Source organism: the organism of the source record quoted next, unplaced genomic scaffold, assembly GCF_019419815.1.
Source record: "Pyrus x bretschneideri cultivar Hongxiangsu unplaced genomic scaffold, Pyrus_bretschneideri_v1 Contig47, whole genome shotgun sequence".
Classification (NCBI taxonomy): Eukaryota; Viridiplantae; Streptophyta; class Magnoliopsida; order Rosales; family Rosaceae; genus Pyrus; species Pyrus x bretschneideri.
In genome coordinates this window covers 23,977-46,294 of record NW_025999784.1, presented here as the reverse complement: position 1 = coordinate 46,294, position 22,318 = coordinate 23,977, and the positions used below count along the sequence as shown (strand labels likewise).

At 38.2% G+C, this 22,318-nt stretch overlaps 1 protein-coding gene across 7 annotated transcripts; it reads left to right on the top strand.

Annotated features, from left to right (window-relative positions):
* The first annotated feature begins 476 nt into the window (after positions 1 to 476).
* LOC103963038 lies at positions 477 to 6,161 on the top strand. 7 transcript variants are annotated; one of them, XM_048568144.1, is made up of 7 exons: positions 477 to 685; positions 862 to 963; positions 1,101 to 1,219; positions 1,546 to 4,231; positions 4,420 to 4,551; positions 4,645 to 4,781; positions 5,330 to 6,161. In XM_048568144.1, exons 4-7 carry the CDS (start codon positions 4,195 to 4,197, stop codon positions 5,885 to 5,887), a joined length of 864 nt encoding a protein of 287 aa, XP_048424101.1. In that variant the 5' UTR covers positions 477 to 685; positions 862 to 963; positions 1,101 to 1,219; positions 1,546 to 4,194; the 3' UTR covers positions 5,888 to 6,161. The 7 variants fall into 7 exon arrangements, with proteins under 7 accessions (XP_048424101.1, XP_048424100.1, XP_048424102.1 ...); XM_048568143.1 differs by having other exon boundaries at positions 1,098 to 1,219; XM_048568145.1 differs by having other exon boundaries at positions 478 to 685; positions 1,083 to 1,219; positions 4,423 to 4,551.
* The last annotated feature ends 16,157 nt before the right edge of the window (positions 6,162 to 22,318 follow it).

The following is a 22,318-nucleotide window of genomic DNA, read 5'->3' as shown; positions in this document are numbered from 1 at the left end:
TCTAATTTAATCTCCAAAGTTAACTTACACTATTTCTTATGTAAAACTACTAATTTACCCTCCAAAATTAACTACATACACTATTTCTATATGAAAAACTATCAATTTACCCTCTAATATGTACTACATGCAAGTACTGTGATTTAAATTGACGGAAAATTAAATATAGTAGCTTTGACTATAATATTAGGAATGCAATTGGTAGATTTTTATTATTCATGGACGAATTTTTCTGAAAAAATAGTTTAAGAACCTAATTTTCACTGAAATAATAATTCAGAAATTAAATTGACAATTCATCTTAAATTATACGCGTGCATCAGCTTACGCACGTGCTCACTCGATGCACCGAGAAAAAGAAGTACTGTCCTTTACTCGGCACTAATCGGCTACTCGGCATTCACTTTTAAACGCGTTCTGCCTTTTACTCGGCACTCGGTTTATTTGTTTTAAAACACTTTGAGGGATCCACCTTCAGATCAAAGTAATGCATTATAATATTATAGATACTCGGAGGAACCGCCAACAGGATGCCTTTTTTGACCCGATAAGGCTCAAAGAAAGGAATATATATGTTGTTGCTGGATCTGCAGCTGCTTGTGCAAATTGCAATCACAGTGAATTTATTCGAAACCCACTGCCGACTTTATGCCGGAGAGCAATCACGATCTTCTTGATCAATTAGGTAGGTTTTATATGTTGGATAAAAATTTGACTTTTTTGCAATTCATTGCAATATTTTGATCCAGGTTTATCTCTGGTTCTTATGTTTTCTTCAAAGTTGTCCCACACATGAAATATATCAAAATTTTCAACTTAGATATTTTATTACTTATTGATTATGATAATGATTGAATGCAGCAAGTAGAATGGAAGCAAGACTCGACAAGAAACAACCTCGATGGCTATGTCCGGAGGAAATATGTGAAGTTCTTCGAAATCCGCCTGCAATTATGCCACCGAGTATGATACATTTGTTAAGAAATATTGTATTGGCTAATTAAACTCGAATTTTCTTTCGCACATCATACTTCTCGTTCATACACTTAGTTTCTTACCTGAGGGTGATGACTTATTTCTAGACTCCACTGCCTCAGAAGATGGAAAGTCCAAGGTTCCACCCCATGCAACCATTGAAGAAGTAGACAAAGAGAAAGATGAAGAGGGAAACGATATCAACCAAGTCTGGAAGCGACCCAAAGTCAGCGGTGGCCAGAAGGTAGACTCAGCCACCCAAAACCTCGAATGCCTTGTTGCGTTTGTTTTAATCTTCTGATCCTGTTTTATTTGAACCTTTTCAATAACAAATCTGTTTAAACACAAGAGTCGAGAAGGAAACTGAGCCTACCTCGATTGAGCCTTTTAATGTCAAGGGCAAGGCTGTGGTTTAGAGGGATTTGGAAGCTGGCATCCATGTCTTCGTTTGAGATACATCATATTATATATATATATATATATATATATTTATATTTATATTCCATTCCAGTCCTTTGACGCTAGCTTAAAGAGGCCTTATTAATTTTCTTCAATGTCTTTCTATTGTAGAGTCATGAGTTTGCGATAGGTGTGGTGATGTGCTCTCTTGAAGAACTCCATCAACTTGTAGACCGAGCATCTGCACCCAATACACTGGCCAGCTCCTCCATTTCGAATCCTACCATAGACTCGCAAGCCATAGCGATGACCAGAGCTACTTTAGAAATGGACTTTATTACTATGGCTGGCGAGGTTCAACTAACTCGCATGATTTCAGGCATCCAGAGCTTGGTAGATTCTAATTGCTTTCCTGCCGGCACCAGAACAATGATTATGGGTTTTTTGAAGCAGCTAGAACACTATGTTCCAGCCTACTCCAAAGCCTATTCCGAGTATGATAGTGGCAAAAATTTGACTGACCAAGTCGAAGCTACGAAACAGCTTCTTCAACCCAAGGTTCAGTTTTGTTATAGCAAGGAGAGAGAATTTCAAGAGCTTGCGAAAGCGAAAATGACGATCGAAGGCAAGCAGGCTGCAGTACTTGCTGAAATTCATGGCATACTTGCTGAAATTCGTGGCGCCATCCAAGCGATGCTGGAACTAGTTGAGAAATTCCTCCTACAGTAAGATCAATTTAAAGAAAATGTGGGTAATTTCAAGACCACGTTGGATACTGGAGATGTCCTCTGGACAGCCTTTAAGAAGATAATTCACCAGCACCGACCTGCGACTAACAAGCTTCTAACAAGGACATGGACGGAGCTTTTTGGGGAGAGATCAAAGGTGCCTTCCGAAAGAGCTGTATTCAGCAATTTCTATTACTTCTACTTGTGAATTTTGTGTGACTGGTATTCTATGACTTCTTTGACAGCAAAGCAACCTCCGTTTCCTGCTGTTTTTCTGTCCTAATTTAATAATTTAAAAACAAATCTTGCACTCCCAACTAAAAGTTGAAGAACCGAACCAAAACCAAACAGAAAACAAAGCAGGAAAAAAAAAACAGGTTTCTAAGGAGGTTCAAACTAGAAATAGTGAAATAAGGGAAAATTCTGTTCAAAAGGGACACTTAGCTTTGAACGGAATCCAAGCTGCCAGCTGGGAGAAATCCTCATCAATGCTTGCAGAGATAGCTTCCAGCTGGAACCAAATCTCTGAAACCAACCCTAGGTTTAGGCGTCCCTTCCTGCCTCACCATTTCTCTAAGCAGAGCTCACCGAGAAAAAAACAAAACCCAAATTCCAGGCAGCCCTACCTACTACTTTGCTCATCCTACCCCTCCCTCTCTCCTCCAATTTTTCCTTCCAGGAGTCATCCTCTCTCTTCTCTCTGGCATCGCACTGACTCCTCTCTCTTCTCTCTGTCATCGGACCACTCCTCCTCTCTCTCTTCTCTTGCATCACACGACACCTTCCCTCATTTCTCACTAGCATCGTTACAGGCTACGCCTGTCCGTTTCAACCATCCATCCAAAAAACTCAACCACAAACAAAACCCTCCAACCCAGTCATAGCCCAAACCGACAAAAGCCCATACAACTAAACTTGAAAAAAAAAACCCAGGCAAAATCCTTGGAGCAATGGCATGTTCGTAAATAGAGGGAAATTGGGGTTCAAAAACTATTCATTTATACAGTGCAATTTCAAAACCTTCTTTAGACTAAAGTAATGGGCCTTTCTATTAAATGCGTATCATTTCTTATTTTAGGAACATGCTGCAATTGCTTTGCAGTAATATTTTCATTGGATTTTGAGCTGAAACAGCTCTACATTGTCTTTTGGTACCATCTCTAGCATTTTCCTGTGAACCGACTGGTTTATTAAATTATAGGGTAAAATGTCGATTTAGTCCCTGAGCTATCATTGCAGTGAAAATTAGGTTCCTAGGTTAATTTATTGGTAAAATAAGTTCCTAAATTCATTCAAAATTGTTAATTTCATTCCTACTATTATATTCAAAGTTATTTTATCCAATTTTTCATCAACTTAAATCACTTCACACATTTTAGGGTGTAATACCGTCATTTTCTCGCCTATAAATCCTTAACATTTCATATAGATTGCAAATCTAACGTCTAATTTAGTCTTCAAAGTTAACTTACGCTATTTCTTATGTAAAACTACTAATTTACCCTCCAAAGTTAACTACATACACTATTTCTTTATGAAAAACTATCAATCTACCCTCCAATGTGTACTACATGCAAGTACCGTGATTTAAATTGACGGAAAATTGAATATAGTAGCTTTGACTATAATATTAGGAATGTAATTGATAGATTTTTATTATTCATAGACGAATTTTTCTGAAAAAATAGTTTAAGAACCTAATTTTTACTAAAATAATAATTCAAGAATTAAATTGACAATTCATCCTAAATTTTACGCGTGCATCAGCTTACGCACCTGCTCACTCGTTGCACCGAGAAAAAGAAGTACTGTCCTTTACTCGGCACTAATCGGCTACTCGGCATTCACTTTTAAACGCGTTCTGCCTTTTACTCAGCACTCGGTTTATTTGTCTTAAAACACTTTGAGGGATCCACTTTCAGATCAAAGTAATGCATTATAATATTATAGATACTCGAAGGAACCGCCAACAGGATGCCTTTTTTGACCCGATAAGGCTCAAAGAACGGAATATATATGTTGTTGCTGGATCTGCAGCTGCTTGTGCAAATTGCAATCACAGTGAATTTATTCGAAACCCACTGCCGACTTTATGCCGGAGAGCAATCACGATCTTCTTGATCAATTAGGTAGGTTTTATATGTTGGATAAAAATTTGACTTTTTTGCAATTCATTGCAATATTTTGATCCAGGTTTATCTCTGGTTCTTATGTTTTCTTCAAAGTTGTCAATATATATATACCCACACATGAAATATATCAAAATTTTCAACTTATATATTTTATTACTTATTGATATGATAATGATTGAATGCAGCAGGTAGAATGGAAGCAAGACTCGACAAGAAACATCCTCGATGGCTATGTCCGGAGGAAATATGTGAAGTTCTTCGAAATCCGCCTGCAATTATATATGCCACCGAGTATGATGCATTTGTTAAGAGATATTGTATTGGCTAATTAAACTCGAATTTTCTTTCGCACATCATACTTCTCGTTCATACACTTAGTTTCTTACCTGAGGGTGATGACTTATTTCTAGACTCCACTGCCTCAGAAGATGGAAAGTCCAAGGTTACACCCCATGCAACCATTGAAGAAGTAGACAAAGAGAAAGATGAAGAGGGAAACGATATCAACCAAGTCCGGAAGCGACCCAAAGTCAGCCGTGGCCAGAAGGTAGACTCAGCCACTCAAAGTCACACGTGGCTAGAGTGGATATACCCCTATGCACCTAATCTCCCTTGCCTTCATTTTATATTAATTTAAAGTAGAATATCTTTTTTATCAAAAAGATAAATTTCGTTCTGCTAGGCTCAACACTGCAACCACTGGGGTTGTTATTTCCGCCACAACCAATGGCACTGCTGCTTCCGAGTCTAGCAATCCTGCCTTGGTGCGGTCGGAACCAACCTCGAATGTCTTGTTGCGTTTGTTTTAATCTTCTGATCCTGTTTTATTTGAACCTTTTCAATAACAAATCTGTTTAAACACAAGAGTCGAGAAGGAAACTGAGCCTACCTCGATTAAGCCTTTTAATGTCAAAGGCAAGGCTGTGGTTTAGAGGGATTTGGAATCTCGCATCCATGTCTTCGTTTGAGATACATCATATTATATTTTATATATATATATATATATATTTATATTTATATTTATATTCCATTCCAGTCCTTTGACACTAGCTTAAAGAGACCTTATTAATTTTCTTCAATGTCTTTCTATTGTAGAGTCATGAGTTTGCGATAGGTGTGGTGATGTGCTCTCTTGAAGAACTCCATCAACTTTTAGACCGAGCATCTGCACCTAATACACTGGCCAGCTCCTCCATTTCGAATCCTACCATAGACTCGCAAGCCATAGCGATGACCAAAGCTACTTTAGAAATGGACTTTATTACTATGGCTGGCGAGGTTCAACTAACTCGCATGATTTCAGGTATCCAGAGCTTGGTAGATTCTAATTGCTTTCCTGCCGGCACCAGAACAATGATTATGGGTTTTTTGAAGCAGCTAGAACAATATGTTCCAGCCTACTCCAAAGCCTATTCCGAGTATGATAGGGGCAAAAACTTGACTGATCAAGTCGAAGCTACGAAACAGCTTCTTCAACCCAAGGTTCAGTTTTTTTTTAGCAAGGAGAGAGAATTTCAAGAGCTTGCGAAAGCGAAAATGACGATTGAAGGCAAGCAGGCTGCAGTACTTGTTGAAATTCATGGCATACTTGCTGAAATTCGTGGCGCCATCAAAGCGATGCTAGAACAAGTTGAGAAATTCCTCCTACAGTAAGATCAATTTAAAGAAAATGTGGGTAATCTTGTTATGATCCAAACTCAAAACCTTAACTCAGACCTGCAAGTATGTGACAATGGCGGATGGAGGAATACATAGGAGAGCTAGAAAGAGAGAAGAGTATATTTTTTTTAAATATATTTCTTTTTGAATATTCGTTGTTTCTTCCCTTTCACAAGTGGCTACATATATGGTTCCCCAAAACTCTCAAAGCCAGTTGGCATAACTAATTACAAAACAACTTAATCGAAATTCTTATTTAATTGCTAAACTATGATTAAGATAATCACAGATATAACATTGCCTCGCCCTTCAGTTAAACCTTGTCCTCAAGGTTGCTGTTAAAACTTGAATCCTGGAAATTTTGCTGTGAACTTATCATAATCTTCCCAAGTAGATTCTTCAGCGTTCTTGTCCCTTCCACTAAATGAGCAGTTGAACCCCAGCTGCATTGTTCTTTTTGTAGACTCTTCTTTGTAGCACTGCTGCAAGTTCTTGAGCTTGGAGTCCATCGTCAGTCACTAGTGGTAACAGTGGCACAAGATTAACATCAGGACCCACATGTTTCTTTAAGCAACTGACATGGAAGACAGGATGTATCTTAGAGGTCTCCAGAAGCTTTAGCTTGTAGGCCACACTACCAACTTTCTCTAATACTTCGAAGGGGCCATAGAATTTTGGGTGAAGTTTGTGGTATGCATGAGTTGCTAGTGATTGCAACTGGTAGGGAATAAGGTTCAAGTAGACCCAACCTCCCACCTCAAAGGTTCTCTCACTCCTGTTTTTATCCGCCTGCACCTTCATTCTGTTTTGAGCAATGATCAAATTAGTTTTTAGCATTGTCAACGTTCTGTCTCTTGCCATCAATCCCTGTTCAACACTCTCCAGTTTAGCATAACCAAGCTCATAAGAGGCAATGTGTGGAGGAGGGTAGCCATATACAATTTTGAAAGGTGTGAACTTGGAGGCAGTGTGAAATGAAGTGTTGTAACTCCATTCAGTCCAAGGAAGCCATTAGAGCCACTTCTTGGGTTGGCAGCTAGTGAAGCATCTCAGATAGGTTTCTAAATATCTGTTGACAACCTCCGTCTGTCCATCACTTTGTGGGTGATAACCCGAGCTTATGCATAACTTCGATCCTTGTAGTCTAAAAAACTTCCGCCAAAAGGCACTAAGAAAAATGAGATCCCTGTCACTCACTATGGTCAGTGGCATGCCATGCAATTTGAAAATGTTTTCCACAAATTCTTGTGCTACCATGCTAGTAGTGTATGGGTGCCCCAATGCTATGAAATGCCCATACTTAGAGAGCCTGTCCACCACCACTAAAATGACCGACTTCCACTTGCATGGAGGCAACCCGCAAATGAAATCCATACTTATATCTGTCTAGGCTTGCTGTGGAATTGGAAGAGGCTGCAGTAACCCAGGTGGTGATATTGTTTCATACTTATTCTGTAGACAAGTCCTGCATTCAGCCACCCAAGCTTTTGTATCTTTTTTCATCCCAACCCAATAAAAACCTCTTTTCAGTCTTTGGTAAGTCTTCAATACCCCTTCATGACCTACTGTGGGAGTAGAGTGATGCTCCTCGAAAACTTTTCTCCTCCAACTAGAATCAACTCCCAATACAATCCTATGCTTGTATTTCAAGAAGCCATTATCCAGGTGATACTTAGGAGCAGTGATAGTAGTTCTAGGATCTTGATCTCGTACCTCTACTTCTTGTTTCTTTGATCTAACCCACGAATCTTGTTTTAAATCTCTCTTGAGGTCATCCAACCACCCAAAATAGGGATAAGTAACAACCAGTAATTCTCCATTCTCCTCTAAAGGTAGCTCAGAAAGAGGTGGTGACTCTGGAACCCGAGAGAGAGCATCTGCCACAATTTTTTCCTTGCCATGTCTATATTGCACCTTATAATCAAGTCCCAGCAGTTTGGACACCCATTTTTGTTGGAATGGGGTGTTGGTTCTTTGACTCAAGAAATATTTCAAACTGTTATGGTCTGTTTTGATAATGAAATGGCGCCCTTATAAGTAGTTTTGCCATTTTTTTACTGCATAAACGATGGCAATTAGCTCCCTTTCATAAGTTGACAATGCCTGATTTCTTGGACCTAAAGCTTGGCTGGCAAAAGCAATAGACCTCCCATGTTGCTGCAAAACTGCTTCAATACCTAAACTAGAAGCATCACACTCAACTATAAATGGTTCTGCAAAGTTGGGTAGAGCTAGCAATTGGGGTGAAGTCATGGCTTGCTTCAATTTCTAATTTCTGGAAAGCTACCTCAGTTGCTTCCGACCACAGGAATCCCTCTCTTCCAGTGAGTTTGTACAAAGGCTGGCAAATTTTGCCATATCTAGGTATAAATTTTTGTAGTAGCCTGTTAACCCCAAAAATCCCCTTAACTCCTTAGCATTCTTAGGAACAGGCCACTCCAATATAGCTTGAATTTTTGCAGGATCTGCAAAAACTCCCTCACTGGATACTATATGGCCAAGGTATTCCACTTGGTGCTGCCAAAAAGAACACTTTTGTTTCTTGACAAACAATTGATGTTGTTGCAATAATTTTAGAGTTTTTTTTCCAAATGCACTAGGTGCTCATCCCATGACTGACTATATATCAATATGTCATCGAAGAACACAAGGATAAACTTCCGTAAGTAAGGTTTAAAAATGTCATTCATGAGGCTTTGAAATGTTGCAGGGGCATTAGTGAGGCCAAATGGCATCACTAGGAACTCATAATGGCCCTCATGAGTTCTAAAAGCTGTTTTTTCAATGTCATCCTTATGCATTCGAATTTGGTGATAGCCGGACCTTAGATCAAGCTTTGAGAAATAGTGAGCTCCATATAATTCATCCAAAAGATCATCAATCAGTGGAATAGGATACTTATCCTTGACTGTGAGTCTGTTCAATTCCCTATAGTCCATGCATAACCTCCATGTCCATTCATTGTTCTTCACTAACAGCACAGGGAATGAGAATGGACTGTGACTAGGCTGATAAACCCTGATTTTAGAAGTTCCTGCACTACTTTCTCAATTTCATCTTTCTGTGTAGGGCCATAATGGTAAGGCTAAATGTTTTGAGGCTTAGACCCTTGCAGAAGCGGGATTTTGTGATCCTGTGCTCTATGTGGAGGCAACTGTGAAGGAATCTGAAACACTACATCAAATCTCATTAAAACTGCTTGTAACTCTTCCATTTGTTGAGCACTGAGGGTGCCAGTATCCTTTGGTGTAGACTCCATTGAATACAATAAAACTCCCAAGTTAGAATCATAGAATTCCTTGTTGAGCTACTGCAATGACATTTCCTGGATAGTCAGCTGTGATGGTATACTATGGGACAGTTTGAAATTGTTTTGGCCCACTTGAAACTCCATTGTGAGTAACTGAAAATCCCAGAGTACCGGACTCACCGTAAACAACCATTGCACTCCCAACACCTAAGTCACAACCCCTCAAAGGCAAAGCAAACAAATCAGTGTGACAATGGTATCCTCCCAATTCCAACAGAATGTGTCTACAACAACCCTGACTTTTGATTTTGCCTCCATCTGTTATCATTACTTCAAATGGTTTGGTTGTTTGTAAAGACCACCCCAATTTCTTAGTGAACCTAGAATCAATAAAGTTGTGGGTACTAACCGAGTTGAGGAGGATTCGTACGGGTTGGCCCTTAACACTACCTAAAACCTTCATAGTTTGTAGGAAGCGCTTAGCATTCATGCCATAAAATGCACATTCACTCAGTGTCATTCCTTGCAACACAGTTTGCACAGCCTCGTCATTCTCCTCACACAATTCCCTATCATCACACACATCTAACAAAAGCAATTATTTATGTGTGCATTTATGCCCCATGATCCATTTCTCAGGGCAAAACCAGCATTCCCCCCGGTCTTTCTTTCTCTGTACTTCCTCACGAGTGAGCTTACGATATGGTAAATTGGGAGTTTTATGATATGGTTAAGATAATCACAAATATAACATTTCTCAAGACCACGTTGGATACTGGAGATGTCCTCTGGACAACCTTTAAGAAGATAATTCACCAGCACTGACCTCCGACTAACAAGCTTCTAATAAGGACATGTATGGAACATTTTGGGGAGAGATCAAATGTGCCTACCGAAAGAGCTGTATTTAGCAATTTCTATTACTTCTACTTGTCAATTTTGTGTGACTGGTATTCTATGACTTCTTTGAATACAAAGCAACCTCCGTTTCCTGTTGTTTCTTCCGGTACCTCTGAGCAGTTGCATTAACAATCTTGACAAAGAAGTCTAACATCATAAACCATACCAAACTGTTCCAAATTGCGAAGGATTCTGAATTAGACAAACTGAAATAAAACTGCCCCTGAGATCAATAACGACAACATATAAATTAAAAGCCAATGTACAAGGATGCATTTTAATTAGCAGAGTTACCTTGATATTTGACGAAGAAGAAGCTGTGAGATACTTTTCCTTTGCTGCATCAATTTTTTCAATGAGGTTAAGGAAGACAGCAGCAACACCTAGGAATGCAACTGAAAACACAAATCAATACATTCTCTATCCATTTAAGAAGTTGATTGTTGCAAACTGAGATGATCAAAACTGTGTGCATGTATAGAAAATAAGCAAACCATCACCATTAATCAGAAGCGAATACGTAACATACATTTGGTTGCCAAAATATATAGCAAAAGTGAAAGCTAAAACATTTTTGCATAAGTGAAAACTAAAACCTTATTTCCTTGAAGGAGCTCCGTCATAATTGCCACAGTTTGTCGACCATTTTCGTTTCCCACCGTTTCTTTCGGCTGCCATTTGGTAGCTAGGGTAGCCTGGGCTGCTTGTCCACAGGCCATGCAGTCTATTCTTTGGCGGCGACATTTCTGCAATTTGTACAGAGTGATATATACGTTAGCAGAGGAGTTGTAGATATACCAACATTGGTCTTGTGACTCAGGTGGCTTGAAGGTTCATTGGTTCACGGGTGAACTTCAGCTGCCAGAGTTGCGCGCATAATAATCTTCATTATAAAACGGCTCGTCGAAGTCGAGTTGTTGTCTGGCTGAAGACGGCTTGTTACTCTGCGTTTGAGGGCCAAGCCTATCGAAAACTCTTTGGCGTTGGCCTGCACTGATCACTTTGTGAGATGTTGCCGCAGTTGTAGATGCCAGTTATGGTGCCTCAGCAGGAAGTGGTTGTGGTTTTGGCTCAGTTATGATGACGGTCTATTGGCATCGACTACACATAACCATCGGGCCTTCAGTTTCTCCTATGCTGGAGTCTGACATTGACTCGGCATAAGCTGGGTTTGAAAAGGACTTGGGTGGCTTGTCCGTAAATAGATCAATCTTTAATTGCGACCAAAGGCTCTGTTTAAGGACATACTGCATTAGGAGGAACTCAGGCATTTCCTTTTTTCTTGTCCCTAGGTAGATGAGCATCTACCATACTTACCGTTGTTGGAGGAAAATGATCGGCGTCAACTATCATTTTAGGTTTCTCAGGAAGTTTGAGTTTGCCATTGTTGATCCAGCTTTGGATGGCATCGTGAAATACAACATAATTATTTGTCATATGCTTGTTTGAGTTATGGTACTTGCAGTACGTCTTTCCTTTCAAATCATCAGCCTTGGGGATATTGTGCCCTAGCCGAAGCTTGACGGTTTTTGCAAGTAACAGCTGGTCGAAGATGGTGTCAGTATTGGTTATGTCGACACTGTAGACCTTCGATGTTTTGACGGTTGCTTCCACAGAGGCCGAGCGAGTTTTGACATCATTGGAATTAGCATGAGCCAATGCCTTGTGTACGTACGGTTTGTCAATTATTATCTCGGCTGCATTTATACTAGCATATTGGGACTCTTCACCTTCGGTCGATACATAGCTTACCGTTGGGTTTTTATAGATCGTCCCTCGGGTTTGGGGTTTTCGAGATTTTCTCTTCTCTGAGAAAATAATCATAGTGCTCAACATGTTGAGCCAATTCATACACATCTCGGAAGTTTGCCCCCAAGAATTTCTTTTTGTACTCAACATCTAGGTCATTCAAGGCAAGCCTAACAAACCCAATCTTAGGGAGGGGTACTCAGCACCAGTTTCTAGCCGATTTAAACCTCATAAGATACTCTATCGGTGATTCGTCACATGATTGAGCCATCTTGGCCAAAGAAGAAACTGACATTTTCATCCCTTGCCTATATAATTGCTCATGAAATTTCTCGACTAATTCTTCCCAACTTTGGATGAAGTTGGGTGGGAGGTTGATGTACTATGCGAATGTTGTGCTAGTTAACGAGAAATTGAACAATCGTAGTTTATGAAAATCACTGTTAACATCTCCACAATGAGCAGTGAATGGAGCCACGTGTTCTAATGAGGACAAGGATGATTCTCCAACGAAAAGGCTGAAGTCTGGAATTTTAAATCCCTTAAGATATTCGAACCTGTCTACAAAGGCTAGATATGGGTGAATGAATTTTGGGAACTTCAACCGTTTTTTAAGGCCAAATCAATCATTCTCTGGACTTCGAACATGTCAATAGGCGTCGCCTCTGCTCCTCGGTCGATCATTTTGGGCTGAACAAATCCTATCTTGGCCTGTATTGGTGGCAAGAGAATATTCTTTAGGAGATGAGGCTGCCTAAGTCGATCAACGGGTCCACTTTCGTGGGCTTTATTAACCAGAAATTCAAGGAATTTATTATTCACAGCCTTGTTATCATGCATCTCTTTAAGTATGCTTTTTACCTTGAGGCTGAACATTTACTCAAACTGCCGAGATTGTTCTTCTAATCGTTGCCTGAGAAAATATCTAGATGGTGGACCAAAGGCCTCATCATCGTCATCGTCACAATCCTTCACTAGTCATTCGACAAAGATGTATTTTGCCATTTTGGTGGGGATTTTTGCATCATAAGTCTAACCGTTGAGATTAATTTCCTTTTCTCGGCGCATTGTATTGTGGCTTCATGTATCACGACAGCAGGAGGATTTTGTACCTGTGATGTGCCATCTTATCCTGTGCTTTAGACTATAGGTGGTAAATTAGTCGTTAACTTACCCATGACTGTTTTCTTTTTTACTGACCGTGTTTCAATGGTCATGAACTTCGTAGCTTTAGCACTGGGTCCCACTAAGCGAGCCAAAATGTTGACGCTAAAAACTACCTAGCCTACATGGCACGCATGCTGAGTAATTAATAAGCTAACTACGTCATTCGGTTATGTGTGGGGCGTGCCAACTCGTCTACCGAGTTTGGCCAGAGAGTAAAATATGTTGATGTGGCGTTGGGTGAGCTGCTAACTTCTTGATCTCGTGATTGTGGCCAAGGAAGAAACACGTCTTAACCTTCCGGTTCTAGAACCTAAATACAAGGCTGCTAGTCTTTTCGAAGTTCATGAATCGTCGGCGTCAAGTTCGGTCTTGGTAATTATATTCGTGAGAATATAAGTACACCAAACTGGTACTAGATTGTACGGACTCGAAATAAATAAGTGTCTTGATTATAAATATGGTTCGGCCGTCGGAATGCCAAACTCTAAAATGTACTTGCGAATATCCAATCATAAAATAAACTCAGCTTTTAATGTGCCGAGCCTAGTAACACCTTACTTCGCTGAGACGGCTGATGAAATGACCTATTCCAACAAGGACTCGGAAATCCTTGTTAACCGAGACTTAGATAATAACTAGTCGGTCTCGAAGAAGTTGGTCAATCAATGAGATCATTCTCGTGAGCTTTGTTGTTTACTAAAATTTTGAGCAACTTAATATTCAAAGCACCATTATCGCGTACTTCTTCAAGTATGCTTTTCATATCCCGACTAAACATTTGCTCAAGCTACTGAGATTGTTCTTCTAATCGTCGTCGGAGAAAAGATTTAGATGGTGGACTAGAGATCTTATCGTCGTCGTCGTCGCAATCCTCCACCAGTCATTCGATAAAACTATCTTTTGCTGTTTTGGTAGTCTAGGTGAAGATTACCACATCATGACTCCGACCGCCGAGACTAATTTCCTTTTCTCAGCGTGATGTACCTATGGCTTCAGGTGCCACGGCAACATGAAATTCCTATGCCTGTGTCGTACTGTCTTGTGCTGGGTTTTGAACTATAAGGGGTAAATTAGTAGTTGACTTACCTATAACTCTTTTCTTTTTTACTAACCGTATTTCAATGGTCATGAACTTCGTAGCTTTAGCACTAGGTCCCACTGGGCATGCTAAAATGTTGACCTTAAAAACTACCAAACCTACGTGACGCGCATGTTGAGTAACTAATAAGCTAATTACATCATTCGGCTGCGTGGCGAGCATGCCAACTCATCGGCCGAGTTCGGTTGGGGAGTAAAATTTATGTTGATGTGGCGTTGGGCGCGCTGTTGACTTCTTAATCTCGCAACTGCGGTCGAAGAAGGAACACGTCTCGACCTTGAGGTTCTAGAGCCTAAAGACAAGGCTGGTAGTTTCTTCGAAGTTCACAAATCATCGGCATCGGGTTCGGACTCAGTAATTATATTTGTGAGAATATAAGTACGCCGAACTGGTACCAAACTGTACGGACACAAATACTCAAAAGAGATAAGTGTCTTGATTGTAAATGTGGTTTGGCCATCGGAATGCCGAACTCTAAAATGTACTTGCGAATATCCAATCATAAATAAAATTGGCTTTCAATGTACCGAGTCTGGTAACACCTCACTTCGTCGAGAAGGTTGATGAGATGACCTCTTCCAATAAGGACTCAAAAATCCTTGTTAACCGAGACTTGGATAATAACCAGTCGGTCTCGAAGCAGTGTTGTTTATCTAAACTGAAGATGTCGACGGTTGCCTTCACAATGCTGTTTATTCAAGCTGAAGACGTATTGGCTGGAAAAAAGAAAATAAAAATCTCAAGGTTGTTCAAAGGTTTTGCGTATGGCAATTTGTGTGTTGAATTGGAGGGGGTTTTGAATGATGCACTTCTTTCTCTATTTATGTAGTGATTTCCCAATGACCGAAGTAAAATCTCAGTCGGACAAGAATTCCTTAACCCAATCTGATTAGATCTCGACCAATCCTAACCCCTATAGGATTTTGAACTAATCTCTTTAACCATTTAGATTTACTCATTGACTCTCGGCATCTTTGATGATTTGAAACATCCTTAACTCCTAAAGAATCATCATTGCTCTAGGATTCGACCACTTCACCCTTATCCAGGCCGAACCATCTCATGACACGATTGGGCCAAACTCCATTGGGCTTGGCCCATGACAATATTCCCAATAATCCTTATTGGACCAAGAGCAATGCTAGGCTCGACCAAAAGTGTTACTTCAGGCCCAAACAATAATATGCATATATTAATTTAGTATTATGTCTTCCTTTTTTTTGAGGTCAAATTATCTGTCTCATTTTCATTATTTATTGATTTAAAATATATTTTCTTTAACGGATAATGGGTCGGGTCATATTACCCGTTTACTTTAATGGGTGCTACACAATACGACCGGTTACGAAAATGACACAAACACGAAACATGACATGAATGCCAGGTCTACTCACGAATATCCTCCAATTGGAATTTCTCCAAAATTCATCCGTTTGATCACTTTTTGCTCAAGAGGAAGTCGAATGTCCTGCATTAAAAATATAATTTAAAGTATCAAAATTCTCATAAGTATCTAATAAATTAATGCAAAAATTAAAGTAAAATATATAGTGTAATATCCACCATCAGATGCCTTCTAAAAGCCAACGTGGGAAGAGGAGAAAAAAAAAAAAAAAAGGGTACATCCAACTCCAACTCCACTTTCCTTGAATACGGGAGCGACTTTTTTTTCATTCATTTATTTTCAAGGAAAACTAATGAAAAGGACTTGAAAACTTTGAGTTTTAATGATAAGGACAAAATAATGGGTAAAAGTGAATAGTACCAGGTTTGACTTTTTGGTGTAAAAATGTGGTTTTTCGTTAAAGTGAACAGTACCACAGCCTTTTCGTTAAAACTCCCTTATTTTTATTTGTAATTTCATTTTTGCATGTGTATTTTTTTACTTCGACAGGTAATACGAGCATATTGAAAGTTTCATTCAAACAGGGCATGGGTACGTAGACGACGAAACGATCCAGAACACTGACTACGATGCATCAGCCGCACCAACAACCCCTCAACGCCGCAGCCTCCTTCTGCACGGTATGCCACAGCGGAGGCGCCGCCGGCAACACCGACCATCCTCTCATTTTCTCTCTCTTCTTGCATTGATCTTGCTTGTCCACCACCGTGAAGATTCAAAGAAGGGAGAGATGGGAGATGGCATGAGGGTTTTCGTGGTGGAAGTTGCTGGCGTGAGGTTTGGAGAGGTGTTTTTTTTTTAGCGAATTTGGATGCGGTCCTAAGCTATGAATATTCTTTGATTGAAACCTTGTTGGTTTTCAATTTTTAATCAAAGTCCCTGAAATTAATGTGATAATTTATTTCTACGGATGTTACTATATTTTTTAAATTAAAAATTTAAATTAATAGTTGTTTATATTAATGAGATTTTAAATAAAAAACCATAATTTGTGGGATTAAAAATATTAAAATATAAATTATACTATTGTGTGTGTGTGTGTGTGTGTGTGTATAAACATGGGTACATTCATCTAAATTAATCAAAAAATTATTGTAACAAAATATCGGTACATTCTTCAAAAAAAAAAAAAAAAGAAGATATTAGGCTTAATAACATTAGTAAATTTCTTCAATTAAACTTGACATGGATACATTCTCAAATCAAAGAAAAAAGAATGTACCCATATAAGTTTAAAAATGGATTAGAAAAAAATTGAATAGATTTTATATAAGCAAAAATGGTACATTTTACATATAACAAATTGATATATTTAAGAATGAGTACATATAAGATTAAAAAATTGAAAACATTTTTTAAAAAAGCTAATGGGTACAAACTTATTCTAATTTTTTATTTAATGTTTTGAATTGAAAATTAGTTAGGAGTTTAATAAAGGTGTGAGTATTAAAATTATAAATCTATTATTAATTTTTATTTTAAAATCTTATGTAACTGACATGTAAATTCATTATTACATTAATGCTAGGGACTTGGAATAAGATATGAAAACTAATAAGGTTTCAGTCAATAAACATTAACAACTAGGGATTGAATACTAATTTTTTTTTTTTTTTTGTTCCGAAACAAGGGTAAATTCGGAATATTGAAGACAAACAAATAAAAAGACAATTCGGTGCTTTGATTATTATTTTTTTTTTGTCGGGTGCTTCGATTGATTTGATGCAGAGAAATTATTTTGTATGAAAAGTCTGAACAAAAAAGTGTGAGTTGGCTACTACTCGGCATTCACTCTTAAATATTCGGCACACCCTTTTAGGCGCGTTCGGCCTTTTACTCGGCACTCGAGCCTTGTTTTGTGTGAGAAGTCTGAACAGAAAAATCAGAGTCTGCTACTCGGCATTTTCACTATTAAACGCGGTTCCGCCTTTTTAGTCGGCGCTTAGTTTCTTTTGTATAACACACGTTCTGTCCCGCAGATTGAAAAATCATGTTTAAGCCGTATTTTGGTCTTTTAAACTTTAATTGAAGTACTTTTATATTATATGACTTTTTTAGATTGTCAATAACGAATGTTTTTGCTTTGTTAACCTTGTATTTCTATTTTTTACTCTTGTAATCTCTCATCTTCATTGATCCGAAATAGAAGAATGACGTTATAATTAGTACCAAAATGCATGACAACGATAAATGGAAAAATTGGTTTTGAAGGATGTATAAAATCAGCAATAACCTAGTTTTCCTTATAATAACTTATTTAAAATTTGGTCATGTCAAATTTTTTTTATTTCAATCATGGTTAATGTTTAGGAAAGTTGGATATAACTATAGGTTCGACTCCAAGAGATTCTTTGTTATGTTATAAATAGATAAAAGTTAGAGGGATAACCTTTCTAAGGATAGGAGCGAAGTAAGTGCAAAATATCACAGTATAACTTTAGTAGTTATAACACAAAAAGGAAGGCAGATAAAGAGAGGGAGGAATACTGATATTATTTCTCTTGCTTTCTTTCGCAATGCATTTGATAACAGATGGAGTGCTCTATTTATAGAGCGACTCTTGTAACTACAATCATCAAAATACAATGATGATACTTTTGAAAGTATCAAACATTATTACTCACTATTACTAAGTCTTTAGGCATTCTTTTGGGTGGGCATTCACCCATTAATTCTATAACACTCCCCCTTGAATGCCCACATATCAACATCAGTTGCCTCGTTAAAACCTTGCTCGGAAAAATCCAGTGAAAAAAACCATAGCGAAGGAAAAAGAGTACAGCTTTACCTGGATTGTTGATATAGTGTTAAGCATGCTTATGTTGCCTCGTTAAAACCTTGATAGGAAAAAACCCTGTGGGAAAAATCATAATCGAAGGAAAAAGAGTACAACAAGCATGTATCATGGATGCTTCCCCTGATATTTATCTCCCCCATTCTTCAAATTTAGCTGATTGGTAAGTTGACGTAATCTGATACTCTGCACTAACTTCTGAAACGTGCACTTTGGTAGAGACTTGGTGAACAGGTCTGCCAGATTTTCATTGGAACAAATTTGTTTAACTTCAATAACTTTAGCCTTCTGAAGCTCATGTGCACTGGAAATTTTTGGAGATATGTGTTTAGTCTTATCGCCCTTAATGAATCATTCCTTCATTTGGACAACACAGGTTGCATTATCTTCATAGATGACAGTTGGATTGTCCTTTCTTTGACGGTAGACCACATGAATTCCGGATATGATGGATTATTGATCTTAACCAGGAACATTCACAACTTGCTTCATGTAAAGCAAGTATTTCTGAGTGATTTGAAGATGTAGCAACTAATGTTTGCTTTGTTGAGCTCCATGAGATTGCTGTATCTCCATTAGTGAATACATATCCAATTTGTGAGCGGGCTTTATGTGGATCAGAGAGGAAACTAGCATCTGCATATCCAGTAAGGATCTGGTCATTTGTGGATTTTCCTGAATAGAATATACCTATGTTTGTTGTCCCACGAAGGTATTGCAAAACATCTTTGACTCATTTCCAATGACGAATTGTTAGAGCAGAGTTATACCTTGCTAACAAGTTAATTGAAAAGTTATATTTGGTCTAGTACGTTGCGCTAAATACAATAAAGCACCTATTGCACTCATATATGGTATTTCTGGACCAAAAACCATTTCATCATCTTCTTTTGGATGGAATGGATCTTTCTTAATGTCCAAAGAACGAACGACCATTGGCATGCTGAGTGGATAAGCCTTGTCCATGCCAAATCGCTTCAGGATTTTTTCAATGTAAGCTAATTGGTGGACCAAAATTCCATTAGCACAATGCTCAATCTGCAGGCCGAGACAATATTTTGTTTTCCCAAGGTTTTTCATTTCAAATTTGCTTTTTAGATATTCAACAGTTTTATTGAGCTTTTCAGGAGTTCCAACTAGGTTCATATCATCAACATATACTGCCACTATAGCAAATCCAGAATTGGATTTCTTAATGAACACACAAGGGCAAATGACATTGTTGATTTATCCTTCTTTGATCAAATATTCACTAAGACGATTATACCACATTTGTTCAGATTGTTTCAACCCATACAATGATCGTCTTAATTTGATCGAGAGCATAGCTCGTGGTTTGTTAGTTGTTTCAGGCAACTTAAGTCCTTCTGGGACCTTCATGTATATGTCAGTATTTAATTCTCCTTATAGATACGCAATCATGACATCCATAAGTCGCATGTCAAGTTTTTCTGAAACCACTAAACTTATTAAGTAACGTAACGTAATTGCATCCATTACAGGAGAATATGTCTCCTCATAATCAATTCCAGGTCTTTGTGAAAAGCCTTGTGCAACGAGTCGTGCTTTGTATCTTGCAATCTCGTTTTTCTCATTGCGTTTTCTTGTGAATACCCATTTGTAACCCACGGGATTTACATCAGGCGGAGTTTGGACTACCGATCCAAAAACACTTCGCCTTTCCAAGGAATTTAATTCTGCCTGGATTACATCTTTCCACTTAGGCCAATCTTGTCTCTGTTTGCATTCATCAATAGAGTGGGGCTCAATATCATCACTTAATATGATTTTAGTGGCTACTGCGAATGCGAACATATCATCGATGATTATTTCATTCCAATCCCACAATTCATTTGTACATGCATAATTTATGGAGATTTCTCTGCTTTCATGTACTGTTGTCTCTTTAGGGACAAGTGTCTCATCAATGACATTTTCTTTTTCTGGAAGTACAGAATCATGAATTACAGATTTTTCATTCATTTTCTCTTCCTGAATGGTTTCATTTGAATTCAGTTGTGCCCTTGTCTTTCTCTTTCAAGGGGCTGAATCTTTTGAACCTGGGGGTCTACCATGCTTCAGGCGTGCACTAGATGAATCATTCTCTGCCACTTTATTTTGTCCAACAGAGACATCAATTCTTGCAGGTGCATTTGCAGCTGGTATATGTGATTTTGTCACTTTCATAGCATCATTAAATGCATCTGGCATTTGATTGGCAATACTTTGAAGATGAACGATCCTTTTCACTTCATTTTCACATTGAGTGCTACGTGGATCAAAATGAGACAAGGTGGGTACAACCCATGTCAGTTCTTGCCGTTCTTCTGAAACTGTCTTTTCTCCCCCTAACGACGGGAAGACTGTTCATCAAAGTGACAATTAGCAAAACGAGCTATAAACATATTACCTGTCAGGGGTTCCAAATATCTAATGATACATGGTGAATGAAAACCCACATAAATTCCCAGTCTACGCTGAGGTCCCATTTTAGTGCGTTGCGGTGGTGCAATAGGCACATAAATAGCACGACCAAAAACTCGTAAATGTGAAATGTTTGGTTGATGTCCAAACACGAGTTGTACTGAGGAGTATTAGTGGTTGGCTATAGGTCTCAATCGAACCAATGATGCAGCATGTAAGATGGCATGTCATCATGGTGGATCTTGGATGACCTAAACAGTCATGCCAAAACATGTAATCTTTTGAATTAATGAACTTCTGGTTCATGACAACATGTGATTCAATTGTCCTTATGTATGTATAATACAATCCACTCGACAAACCACACAACTTCTCCAATATACGCTTTTGGGTATCATTGGAGATAATGCATAGATACTCCAGATTTCTGCACTTTTCGTTTCAATGTGGTATCCATTTAAACGTATGTCTTTGAAACTCAACAAATTTCGAGTAGATCAAGTAGCATACAATGCATTTTGTATGGACAAGATTGTTCCATTTGGTAACATAATCTGGGCTCACTACAAAAAAAAAGTAGTCATTACTGACGAAGATTTTCCGAGGGCCCAAAAAAATCGTCGTAAAAAGCACATTTTGCGACCATAAAATATGAGTCGTCGGTAACATGGCATGAAACAAATTTTTATTACCAAAGCACATGATGTCCTCAGAAAAAGTCTCAAGTTTCGTTGGAATTGCACTTTTGTTTGGCGGGAAGAATTGCGCCAATTGTATTAACGACGAGTAAAGTTCTTATCGGAAATAGAATGGTTATTTCTGAAGGTTTACTCATGTTGACAAAATTGATTTAGTATTTTCGAGGGCAAAAAAGTCCTCTCGATAATGTTTTTATATTTTTGAGGGAAAAAAAGTTCTCTCGGTAATGCTTTTATATTTTCGAGGGTGATTAGTTGTTGTCGGAAGTAATCATATTTTTTCCGACAAAATTTTTTCTTTGTCAAAATAAATTTTAAGGCATATGGTTTTGTTGGAATCAATTATTTACTGAAGGTCACATGTGTCGTTTGAATATTCTTGAAATAAGTTTGATGCTTAATTTAAATTCTACAATAAATAGATCATATAGCTTAGAATACATATGGAGAAAATTGGACCATAAAATTAAAAAAAAAAAACCATTGAGCAAAAAGGTGTATAACTTAATATAGTATTCTATGATAAAAAAATAATTTGCATGCCTTTGTTAAATCATAACATTTATTATGGACATTGAACAAAACATAACCACATCACTTCCACAACTAAATTTTTAGACAAAAAAAAAAGAAAAGAAAAGAAGAAGACTCAATCACAATGAAAGCTTATCCCATAATTTCATCATCTTCGTCATCATTTTGGTTGGCTTGAATACCCCATGCGCCTCTTCTTCTTGGTATGGCTCATCATCATCATCAACATTAGGCATCTCATAAACATTTCTAGGCTTCGTTTCCACCACATAACTCCAAGCCTTATTTTTAATCTCTCACATAAAAAGCTTGGGTTGCTTGGTTTGCAAGCACAAGTGGCTCTTTAGTATTCAACTTGCGAGTTGTATTAATACTAATTGTTCCATAACGATCTATCTTATAACA